We start from the raw sequence: 12,656 nt of genomic DNA on the forward strand, positions 1-12,656 counted from the left end.
GCAGCCCGGGCACTCCAGTGCCTTTTGACACATTTTTCTGATACACAAAATTTGAACCCTTGTCTCATCAGTGAGATTTAGGTTTGCTTAAGCAAATAATTCTTTTTAGTGGGTCACAGCCAGCCAGCCACGTGTATGGATTATTTTGTTTTGTTCTCACAAAAATGGGTTTCTTAGGATCGCTGCAGCTTTCTGCTGAAACAAAACCAAGGAGCTGAGTCTTTGAGTGACTGTTCTGTATATTTATTAGTATTTTTTCAAAATCTACAATGTACATGTTTCATGCTAGAATTTCAAGACAAATAGGGGGTTGTTGATCTAAAATTATTAATTAATCAAGTTTGAAATAAAATCTGAGGCTTGAACAGAATGTTCATAAAAGAATAAAAATATAATCTGATGCTGAAATATTCAGAAATTCTGAGAGAGGCTCCAGCCCTCACTGAAATTTATCCATAAAAATTATTCAAGACTTAATTCAGTGTATTATTTGCAGACCCTCTTTGAAAATACTTGTTTTCTTCTTTTAATCCACTGAGTGAGCCAAAAGTCTACTCTGTGGGGCTCCTTATCTGTGACTGCATGAGCCATTATTTACTGTTATTTCAGAGTGAAACTTTAAAAGGATTTGTATGGAGCTAAATGTTCAATTGCCATTCAGTTATGTGCTTAACCACATTCTGTTTTTTAGATAAAGGAAATTGTGTTTCCTTTTTGTTCTGCTCATTGACTTCATTGGAAGTACTTGGGTCCTTAAGTGATAAGGTCCAACTGCATCATCTCTTCCCAAATAAATTTTGTCATATTTTCATCCATATACATCTTGGTTTAGTAAGTAGAAGTAATAACATGTTTTTAAAAGGGAATCAATTAATTCTGTGATTTATGCTGGACATCAAAAATAAAGAGAAGAACTTCTTGCGTTGCCACTTGTCACCTGTAGCTGAATATAACCATGGATGTGGGGACACGGATTCTGCTTCCCAGGGTTTTCTTCTGCAGTGGGTAGTTGGTTTTTCTCCTTGAAAGGCCACGCTCATAGGTTGCTGTTCCAAATCTGTTCCCAGCAAAAATGCTAACATTTGATAGAGATTTAACCAGATTTATAGGTCGCACCTGTTCTATCACATATTCCCAAGGGGTTTCTAACAACATCCTGGGAAATTCAGGAGCAGTGCAGAGATGTTGTATTCTCCTGCTTCCCTGCTTCGTTTTGGGGTTGATCTTTAATTTTTTATGCAGAGGGGAATACGTTGGAGAGTGTTTGGGTCATGGAAATGCAAAAGGTTTGTGGGAAACAGGAATATGGACTATTCCAAGGTATTTTTCACTCATTTTCAATACTAGCTATCTGAAGAAAAACGTGATTATCCGTCCTTAGTCATTTAGTGCTTCGCGAGTTGAGGCAAAAATATAAAAGGAATAATTTCAGAAATTGGTTATTTTTGAAATTTAAACTTAGCTGTTTCTTGAATATTCACTTTAGAGTCCAGAGGATATAAAGGTAAAATTTGCAAAGGTTGGTAAAGAAAAAGGGATACTTTCCCTGTGTAGGGCTGAGCTCGTGCACATTAGTGTATTAGTTTTGAAGTGCAATGGTATTTAGAAGTATAGTACCCCTAGATCCTTAACTCAGTTTTGCATTAAGGCTAGCAACTTAAAGGTTTTAATAAGTTCCTGGGTTGAGTTACCTTTAAAATGCAGAGAAAATATACCTAATTAAGAGGTGTAATGTAATTCTTTTTCACATTAAATTGTTTTTCTTTATGCTTTTAGGGTATAAAGCCAGCAAGCTTTGAGAAAGTTACCGATCCTGAAATTAAGGAAATAATTGGGGAGTGCATCTGCAAAAACAAAGAAGAAAGGTTTGTTTCAAGGGACTGAGTTTTGTATTAAATAACATGTGTGCAGGGATTTCAGAACTGTCTGTGGATTTCTGCTCTGGTCTGTGGGTCTGCCCTGTGCAGAAGAAAATGCAGCATGGAAGCACAGGTCTAAATTATTTCCTGCTTTCCTGGCATTCAGTGCAGGATAAGCAGTGCTGTTGTGTCTCTCAGCCACTCAGCATCACTGTGGAGCTGAGCTAGGGTATTCTTGCAATTTCTGGTTCAGCAGCCCAAAAAATGCCAATGGGAAGGTTCTGTAGGGGGCAGGGAGGGTGATAAAAGCGGGTGTGGTGGATTCATCATGAACTGTGGTAGCAGATTTCATTGCCCTCTGGATATGGAGATATGTTATGCCTAGTTTCCAGCTTTGGTTTTAAAAATTAATGTTTTACTGGTCTCTGCCAGTTTGTCTCGTGCTGAGTATCTCCTGACTTTCACAAATACAGTTTTTAGAGACTGCAGCTCACAGCCTAGAGAGAATCTCTTCTCTGGTACTCTTTAAGCTCTTTAAGCTCTTTAAGCTCAGATACTTAAGAAAAGTTGAACAAAGCTACAATCTGCATTTCTCTAAATGCTTATGGTGTATGAATATTGCTGAAGGTTTGAGAAATAGGTAATGTCAATTTGAGAAATAGGAAATGTCAATTTTTTCAATTTCATTTTCTTTTCAAAATCCCACATCTTTTCAGAAAGAACACAAATTCATTATGTGTGAGCCCCAAACAGTGTAAATATTTCCACTTTTAACAGCAGTTTCTTTTTACAAACCTTTCTAAAGCTGTTGACATGCAGTGTTTGATTCTTCTCTATATCCTTTGCAGATATGAAATTAAAGATTTATTAAGCCATGCCTTTTTTGCTGAAGATACTGGGGTAAGAGTGGAACTTGCAGAAGAAGACCATGGTAGGAAATCCTCTATTGCCTTAAGACTCTGGGTAGAAGATCCTAAGAAACTGAAAGGAAAACCCAAAGATAATGGAGCCATTGAGTTTACTTTTGATCTGGAGAAGGAAACTCCTGATGATGTTGCACAAGAAATGGTAAAATACACTTCTGATAAAAATGTGTATATATAGAAAGTAGTGCATGAATCCCAAGGGAGAACAGGAACAAGCTGGGTAAACTAATTTCACTTGAAGCACTCCAGCTGTCCAGTTTAGGCTCTTTGCATTGATTTTGGAGTGACTACTGCAAGAAAGGGGTGAACAGGGAGCAGCTAACTGAAACATATAGTTTGAAAACAGATGCCTGAAATCACAGTTTACATAGCTGAGGAACTATAGAGGTCTGGTCTACTTTTATATTTTGCACGCTCTTCTGCCAGTTTCTATAGGCTGTTGGATGTCTTTGAATTTATTTGGAATCTATTTAGTTCCGGACAGCAGCTAGAAATACATTAGAAGAGTTCAGAAGTTCAATCACAAAGTATTCTGCATTGAATTCTCCAAAACACTTTCCCCCATCTTTTCTGTTGGTGTTCCTTTGAAGGAATGTAGATGAGAAAGGTCAGTGGTCAGCTGCTCCACCCCCAAACTTTGATAATAACTGGATTCACTGAGTTAGGAGTAAGCTTTGGATTTTTTAACTAAAAAGTTTCACTTGCTGAATTTCTGTATTTTTATACTTGTGGAGTTTTGTTAGGGAATCTGTGTTCCATTTTCACTACATTGTCCTTAAACTCCTATTTTGATGATGTCTTTGCTGCAATTGTTTTGTTGTTCTAATGTCACAGAGGCTCAGGGTCAGTAAGCACTGAGCCAAGGGTCTGAACGTTCCTAGGCTTGCAGAAACATTCCTGTGCTTGCAGAAATGTTCCTGTTAGACTCTAAATCCCTAGGGATCCCATTTAATGATGTCATCACCACTCGTGTTCTGCTCAGGAGGCACTCATTTTGGTAATGCTGCCTTGCTCAGCTGGAACTCATCACCATCTACTCCGAGTTTAGTGGGAGGAATTCAGGCTCCTTTGTCTTCTTGTCGTTAGTTTGCAGTAGGTCCAATGTTTTTCCAGCAATGTATTATTACAGAACTCATTTAGTTTAAAAATTGCTCTGGTGCCATTACTTACTGTTATATTTTACATTTAAATATTGATAGAAATATTTGAAGTTTCAGAGTTCTCTTAAGTTGCTTGGTCCATAGTTGTGATGCTTTATTTTGAGGAGGAAATAATTCTCGTGAAAAGTATATTTAAAAGGATCATGCCCAAAACTACAGTGACACTGTACCTATTCCCAAATAATTTAAAACTCTGTTTTCTACATTAATGCATACCTAAGAGACTGCCCATTAAATGCTTTCAAACCTGAGGCTGTTGCAGAGGCAGGAAAAGGGGATGTTTATTGCTAAATGTATTTTTCTAGTCCTTATGAATTGTTGAACACCAAAGCCATGTGCTTTCATCTGTTTGTTGCTTTGTGTGCTGTGGAAGAGAGGAATGCAGGAGACCTTCTGAGTACAGGGCATTATTTATCATTGCTGACGGGATTCTGGTAGTCAGGTAGTCCCACCTGCCCAAATGATATGGGCAAAGGGAAGTGGAAACATTCTAGTGGGTTTGGAAAGTTAAGTTAGCTCTTGAAGCTGTGTTTTAAGGTGCTTTGCACCCATTAATTTTAGCAGTGAAAGTCTAAGCTGTGAAAGTGTCTTATGTTTGGGCAAAAGCAAAGCAGGAAAGCCTCAAGATTTCCCCCATGGATGTAAGTGCTTTCAAATCTGTCAAATGTGCATGTTAAGAATGTAGGGAGAGCAGAGACAGCTGTGGTACGGCATTATCAAATGAAAATTTGTACCCTGCACTGCAGGACATTATGCAAACAAATAACACAAAGATGAATTTCCATTTTTTCTGTTGAGCAGTTGAGTTCTGAGAAGCCTCGTCCCCTTTTCCATCAAATGGGAAGAGTCTGCTTTTTCTTTGTAAAAGTCAATGAATCCTGACTGACTTCACTATTTAAGAGAAGTTATTTTGAAACATAAGTCTGTTAACATCTTGTCCTTGATGATTTGCTGTGCTGTTAAGCAGAGCAATTTGGATAAAACTGTGTGTTGGACGAGTTAAGATTCAGATTTAGGGGCAGTTTGATTCACTCCATGTGCATTTTTTAGAGATTCTTTTTCCTGTTTTGTCTATTCTTTTAGTGTTAAAAAGGAAAAAAAAGAGGGAAATCCATCTGCCATTAAACTTGCCTCAGTGGAAGTTCAGTGGTGGATAGTTAGAGCCAGTATGTAGTCAGGTCTTAGACATTACATCCTGGGTTTTTTTAATGCGTTGGGAATAGAAATTTTACTGAGAAAGAACCCCACTCCATCAAGCTCTTGAGTTCCTGTTCTTGTGAGAAATAAATTAATATAAATACGTGTTGTTTCAAATGGATGTTTTCTTTGTTGGGAAGAGGTTCCAGTGTCATGTGTGTGCTTGTGTGCGTGGCAGCCACGTGCTCAGGACCTTGCTAAGTGTGTGTTCCCGTGCAGATCGACTCGGGCTTTTTCCACGAGAACGATCTCAAGATCGTGGCCAAGTCCATCCGTGACCGGGTGGCGCTGATCCTGTGGCGCAGGGAGCGCATCTGGCCCAGGATGCAGTCGGAGGAGCGCCGGGACTCGGAGTGCCTGGACAAGCTGAAGGCGCCGCCGGCGCAGCAGGTCCAGGTCACCTACCTGTCCCACACGGGCCACCACATCCTGTCGGAGCCCGAGGAGCCGGAGGCGGACCAGCACCCCTTCCAGCAGAACCTGCCCGCCAGCGTCACCTCTGTCGCCTGTAAGCGCCGCGGTGGCTTCGCGGGCACACGGGGATGAGTGTCTGAGGGGGGAGCCCGCTGTGGCCTGAGCTCAGGTGAACTGATGTGGGTGGTTTTGCACAGTAGCTCAAAACCCACAAACATCTGGGGCAGATGCGTGACAATTTGGAAAGCAATGAAGTTGCAAGAAAACAGTACTATATAGATATCTTTATATAACTCTCTATATATTTTGCTGCTAAACAATCATCACAGAGTTGCTGTTTTACTGTTCTGGACTTGTATGTAAGCACATTTAAGTAAAAGATGCATTACATTTAGCAAGACATCTGCTGCTTCAATTCAGGTATTTTATAAAGGGCTACATTGAGGTCTGCTTTGAATACTGAAATATCCATGTGTACCTGTACAGGAAAAATCCCTTTACATGATATGAGAAATAGCTACATTTGATTAACATTCACAATATTGCCACATTCACAAAGGTTTTTATCTGAAGCTAAAATGAGCTCATTTCATTTTTTGGATCATATACTTATGTCATGCTAGCTCCTATGAGGAACACTGCAATTATGGCTCTTTGTTTCTAGTGCTGCAATGAAGTGACTTGTGCTTCCCATGGCTGTGCTGGACATGAGTTCGCAAAATGTTATACTAAATACAACCTCCACCTTTTATTTCCTACCCTTCCTCAACATTTAACCAGAACTTGGTATTATTTGGCAATTTTCTGTCAGATTATTTGAACATTTTTCTTAGCATAGGGCCGCTATAAATTAGGGTAGCACCCATTCTTATAATTTGAGATTAAATGTAAAAGTGGAAATTAATAACTTAATGTGTGCAATATACATTCTATAAAAACCTGAGAGTGACTCACAGCTTTTCCTTTATTACTCTACCATTAGATTCCTCTGGTTTTTTTTTTCCTTTGAGGTCCTGAATAATCGTTTGTAATAAAACAGAATGTTAATGCAGCAGAAATCCCATCATGAGAGTAGGGCTATGTTGGCTCTTCAGAAATGAATTGAATAAATAGAGAGGGGAGTTTAATTTTGGAAAAGAAAAACAGTTGGGGGAATAGCTTGGGAGTACAGAAGAGAAATGTCATCTCTGGTGCTATTAAAAAATAATTTGTTATTTAAAAGCCAAATAAGTAAAACTTTATTTAGAATATGGAAAAAAGAGACAGAGGAAGGTGTTGGGAAAACAAATACTATTTAAGCTTAGCTGTAACCTAAGATGGTTATTGAAACTCTGTTGCAGTTTTCTTTCAGTTTTGAATTTTAAATCCCTATTAAAGCTATTTGTCCTTGGGATACATCTAGCTGCACTCTGGTTGTCTCACTTCCTTTCTCAAGTGAAGAAAGCAGTAATTTAGGCTCGAACAGAGTTGGGCACTTGTATTTTACACATTTTAAAAGTTGTGAAAAGACTTTTTAAAGTCAGTAATACCAATATTTCCAGTTCCCAAAGGACCCAGTGCTTGCCCAGTGCCCGTAGCCGTGCAGTTCCATAGGTTAACTGGGCAAATGCTCCACCAGAAACTCCCACAGATCTGAGCGTGCCAAACCCATTGGAACCTGCACAGGGGTTTGTGTCTGACCTTAATTGCACTACGCTGAAGCAGAGCATGACTTGCTGAAGTAAAATCATACAGCATAAAGAATTTTGTAATTCTCAGGGCTGCTGATAAAAGCAGTGTTAAAGTTGGTGCATCCCTGGAAGATGGAACTCTGAAAGACCCCACGATCTGCTCTGAACATGACAATCGGGGTTTCCTCTCCTTTTATCCTACAAAATCTATAAGCATCTGCAATTCGGAATGTCAACCTTATGCCCTTTAAAGGATATAGTAAAGTGCCTGAAATATCAGTGTGTGCAGAAGTCCATGGGGGTGGGTTTTGGCTTAAGAGAAGCAGTGTGTGCCTTTTGTAGAGGATAACATTGGTGTTGTATAATTTATTTATATAAAGAAAGGGCTAGAGTAGTAAAAATGCTAATTACATAAACCATGGTGACCTTGCTCTAAGATCATCACTTGAACACGGGGAGCTGTTGAACTTCTAATAAAAATGACTGTTGTTGCAGCTGACAGCACGTTTGACAGTGGCCAGGGCTCCACGGTTTATTCGGACTCGCAGAGCAGCCAGCAGAGCGTCATCTACTCGTCCCTGCCAGACACTGTCCCTCCTGCCATCCAGAGGGTGTACAGCCCCCCCCTGAGCGAGGGCCAGCCCGTGCCCCACAGCCTCCCCCAGCTCGGCCACTACCAGCAGCCCTCAGCAGTAAGTCCAAAGCTTTCTCAAATAGTTCTGTATCTTGGGTCGCGTTTCATATTATCAGTTATGCTCTTGTTCCCAGTGGGTATGGGTTCCAGGGCTGTCTGTATGCACTCCTCACTCACCTCTGCACATAGTGGCCTGCTCAGTCCCTCATCAGTCTGCTGGCATTAGTTAGTGGCTTTGCAGCAAAGCACAGGAGGGACATGGACCTGCTGGAGTGTGTCCAGAGGAGGCGACAAAGATGCTCTGATGGCTGGATCCCTCTGCTCTGGAGCCAGGCTGAGAGAGCTGGGGGTGCTCACCTGGAGAGGAGCAGCTCCAGGGAGAGCTCAGAACCCCTGGCAGGGCCTGAAGGGGCTCCAGGAGAGCTGGAGAGGGACTGGGGGACAAGGGATGGAGGGACAGGACACAGGGAATGGCTCCCACTGCCAGAGGGCAGGGATGGATGGGAGATTGGGAGGGACTTGTTCACTGTCAGGGTGGGGAGGCCTGGAAGAGGTTTCCCAGAGAAGCTGTGGTTGCTCCATCCATGGAGGAGGTTTCCCAGAGAAGCTGTGGTTGCTCCGTCCGTGGAAGTGTCTGTCCCTCACGCTCTGTCTCTCTGCAGCCCGTCCTGCCCGCAGTGCCAGCCACGCCCGCCGTGGTGCCCCAGCACTACCAGGAGCCGGCGATGCCGTTCCCCGTGGTCCCCAGCACCGTGGCCTCGCTCCCGCTGGGGCAGCCGCCGCCGCCCGTGCTGGCCGGCCAGCAGGTGAGAGCTGGGCTCTGCCATGGAGCTGTGTCCATCTCAGCCCTTCCCTGTGGCTGCTCTGCCTCGCACAGGGTGCCCAGAGAAGCTGTGGCTGCCCCTGGATCCCTGGAAGTGTCCAAGGCCAGGTTGGACAGGGCTTGGAGCACCCAGGGACAGTGGAAGGTATCCCAAGTTTCTCTGCAAAACTTCCCAGAGCACCTATGTTCCTCAGAGACAACAGTGTCCAGTGAATGCTAAGGAGGGCAGGGCAGCAGAAGAATGGAAATTAGGGTGAGAAATTCACTTACCTACAGAATGAATTGTTTTGATCTTGTATCAGTACGCACTGGTGGATCAGACATGTGGAATCAATGTTGTATCTCCTAACTTTTGTTTATTTTTCCAATTTGGGTGTCCGTGCATTTACACTGCTAAAATTATAACGAGGCAAAGTTACCTAATCTGCCTGGATATTTTCCCTTCCCTGTGCCTTACCCAATTCACAAACATTTCTTAAGACACAAGCTGGATTTGAGAGGGAGGTTTTAGGAAGCAGCTCCATTCCCTGAGCAGAGTTTTCCTGCTGTAATGCGATGTCTCCAGGAGTGGGAGGTGGCTGAGCCACAAGTGCTAGTACCCTCTGTCCCCTTGGTGACCCGTGGGCAGCTGTGTGAGCTGCAGATTAACCCAGCTGGGGCGCGAGAGCAGAGCTAGCTCTGGGAGCTGGCAGCTTTAGGAGCTCCAGCCCAGCGCCGTGGGCATGTGGCTCTCCCACCCCAGAGCTGGGGCTTGGTCCTGCAGGAGCTCCTCCATGGAGTGAGTTCCTCCATCCTTCAGACAGTGTTCAGGTGCCTCCACCTTGGCCCTCAGTTTGCTCTGTGCCATCACCAGAGCCAGGCCAGATCCTGCACTGCTGTTCCCGTGTGTTTGGGATTGTAACTGGGGAGATCTTTCCCAACATGAGATGGCAGAGGTGCTGTGTGCTGCAGGGCCCGATGAGGCCACCAACCCTGTGGTCCCAAGTAAGTCACCTGAGCCAGCCTATGCCTCAGGGTCATCCTTTCGAACCAGAATGTTTTTTTAAGTATTTCCAGGACTAATTAGAGGAGCTGAAAAAGAAGATACCAATAGTGCATAAAATGTGGGGGGTTGTTACTGGTAATTTCCAGCTTTAACGCAACTTTTTCTCTGTTCTGCTGTCTAAAGCCTGGCAGGCCAGGGGAGCACTGCTTTCTCTGGAAAAGTAAAGCTGCTTTTTTGGCTACTGCATTGTCACTACAGTACATCAGAAATATCTAGAACCTAGATTTTACTGCAGTTATTGTGGTTGATTGTGTCTCAGGTAATAAGTGTTATCTTTACCATGCCTGCTCCATTATGTAGCAACTTCTGCTTGCCAGGATGAGCTGAATATCAACTGTATCTTGTAAGTTAGTGGGTGGAGATTTCAGGGGACCAACTGGAGCAATCTCTGGGATTTCAAGAGTCTGAGTCATTATAAATAGCCTCTCCAAGACAGTTACCACTTATCATTTTTGGTAATATATCTTGCATTTAAATGTGTTTTAAGCGTGGGCTCCTGTGCAGTGTTTGAATTAAGAATGCTCGTCTCTCCTGGGAGCTGTCCTTGCTGGAGCATGACCAGGGCAGGGAATGGAGCTGGGAAAGGGGCTCCATGCCTGGAGAAAAGGGGGCTCAGGGAGGACCTTCTGGCTCTGCACAACTCCCTGACAGGAGCGGGCAGCCAGGGAAGGGTCGGGCTCTGCTCCTGGAGAACAGGGACAGCATGAGAGAAAATGACCTCAAGCTATGGTGGAGAAGGTTTAGGTCGGATATCAGCGAAATTTTCTTCACTGAAATAGTGGTTAAGCATTGGAATAGGCTACCCAGGGGAGTGGGGGAGTCACCATCCTGTGAAGTGTTCAAAAAACATATTGATGCAGCCTATGGGGACATGTTTCAATGGTGGACCTTTCAGTGCTGGGTTAGGGGTTGGACTCAGTGATCTTGGAGGTGTTTTCCAATCTTAATGAGCCTGTGATTCTGTACTCCAAGCAGCAGGTCTGTCCTGACAGTGTGCTGGGGAGAAATGGGGAGCGTGGCCAGCCGTGTGGCTGTTGTGCAGTAACCTTTCCCTGTTGTGCCCGCAGCAGCAGCAGCAGCAGCAGCAGCAGCCCATCTCGCAGGCAGCCTCCCTGCAGCAGGTGCTCGGCAGCCAGCCCGTGTGCCCGCTGCCGCCCGCCCCGCACCTGCTGCCGCCCTTCCCGGCGCAGGGCTCGCAGGTGCCCGCCAGCAGCACGCCCCTGAAGCCCCTGCAGATCTCCACCGTGCCGCAGCTCCCAACCGTGGCCCCTTCCCAGGTAAGGAGGGGCCGTGAGCGTGGCCATTTAGGAGAAATTTCCAGCTAATCATTAACATGATTTGCAGGTTTTGTGTGGCTATTTTGACTGCATGCCAGTTTAATTAGGCGATAAGAATATTATTGCTCTTTCTTAATTCCTCTATATTCCTTTGTTATTTGTTTGGTGAATCGGAAATCTCCTTTGTGCCCAACTCTACGCCATCCAGTTAAACGCAGCTCCAAAATGGCAATAATTTTTTTGGGGTTGTTTTGTTTTGGTCTTTTGCACTGTTCCCTCTGTCACAATCTCTTCCCCATCCCAGGCTTGAGGGCATGAGCAGTTGCCTGTTTTTATTGCTATTTTCTGACCTCCTGACTTCACCACCTCCCCCAACACTTGCCAGCTGTGTTGGTGTTGTTCTGCTCTCTGGAGCAGGGACAAACGCTTCCCTTGGCCTGGGAAGGTGGATGGTGCTGTGTGTGGTAATGGCAGCACCATAATGGGAAGCAGCTTGTGTCAAAGGGCAGGAGCAAGCTGCTGCCGTGATGCCAGTCTGCTCCATCACTGGGAGGTTTTGATTGTAAAAACCCTTTCTCTGGGCTCTTCCGTGCTGCCTGAGTTGCAGCTTGTTTGAAAACAAGGGTTTAAATTGCCCCACTTAATTTTGCATGAAAGAGTTTTACGTTAGGTCTGGCCCAATTCCTTTTAATTTCTGTTCAAATGAAAGCAGCTTTTAATTAGGATGTTGCTTGAAGGCTTCAAGCTGGTGTTAGAAGTAGTTCTAAGCTTCTAAGGTATAAAAGCATCCCCCTCATATGTATTTTTTTGCTTTTACTAATGATTTAAGCGTAAATCAGTTTTTATTACTCCTTGTGAAGCTCAGGGAATGAATGGAAGTGATTAACAAACAGACATAATTATCCTCCTGGCACAGGTGGATTTTGGGGACTTGTGTGGCAAATGAAACTTCTCTATACCATCAGTGAAAGCACTGATGCAGTTTATGCAATATTATATTTTTTTCAGATTCCTCAGTTTCCTGTCATTCCTGCAATTACTCCTCTGGCAGGGCTTGACAGCCTTCCTCCAAACCTGTCTGACATCCCTGCTGCAAACGTGCCCCCCATTCCCGCTCCCTCGCAGTACTTTGCTCCAGCCGTGATCCTGCCCAGCCTGCCCATGAACCCCACGCTGCCCATGGCGCCCAACTCCCCCGCCCTGCCCATGCAGGCCGTCAACCTGCCCCACACCACCGTGGCTCCGCTGGTCCTGCCCTGCCAGCCCATGGTGCCAAACATGCCGGCGGCCACCATCCCGCTGCTGGCCGTGGCGCCGCCGGGGGTGCCGCCGCTGGCGCCGCACGCCGCGCTGCCGCCGCAGCCCGTGTTCCAGCCCGCCTTCCAGCCGCTGCTGCCCGGCGACGCGCCCTCGCCCCACCACGCACAGAGCTCCCAGCCCGTGGGCCAGGCACCGCCGCCGCCTCCAGCCCTGCAGCCCGGCGCCGTCCACCCTCCCGAGCCCGCTCACCAGGTAAATCCGCCGCAGGGTGCTCCGGGGCACTGCCCGCCCTGGGGTCCTGTTCCTCGCCAACGTTCATCCTTGTTCTCAAAAGGTTTTGTTCTTCTTGCTCTCAGTTCTGGAGCTGGTGGCTGAAGCTGTGAGCTGTGGG

At 45.1% G+C, this 12,656-nt stretch overlaps 1 protein-coding gene across 1 annotated transcript in view; it reads left to right on the top strand.

The window, feature by feature from the left end:
• The window catches only part of WNK2 (WNK lysine deficient protein kinase 2), an 85,178-nt gene that overhangs the window by 42,442 nt on the left and 30,080 nt on the right, over positions 1-12,656 (top strand). The window contains exons 5-11 of the mRNA XM_058812923.1: positions 1,777-1,865; positions 2,708-2,927; positions 5,362-5,650; positions 7,722-7,918; positions 8,523-8,666; positions 10,814-11,005; positions 12,014-12,517. Coding sequence (XP_058668906.1) covers positions 1,777-1,865; positions 2,708-2,927; positions 5,362-5,650; positions 7,722-7,918; positions 8,523-8,666; positions 10,814-11,005; positions 12,014-12,517 — 1,635 coding nt within the window. The remainder of the gene's footprint in view (positions 1-1,776; positions 1,866-2,707; positions 2,928-5,361; positions 5,651-7,721; positions 7,919-8,522; positions 8,667-10,813; positions 11,006-12,013; positions 12,518-12,656) is intronic.

This window comes from Ammospiza caudacuta, chromosome 12, assembly GCF_027887145.1.
Source record: "Ammospiza caudacuta isolate bAmmCau1 chromosome 12, bAmmCau1.pri, whole genome shotgun sequence".
NCBI classification, from domain to species: Eukaryota; Metazoa; Chordata; class Aves; order Passeriformes; family Passerellidae; genus Ammospiza; species Ammospiza caudacuta.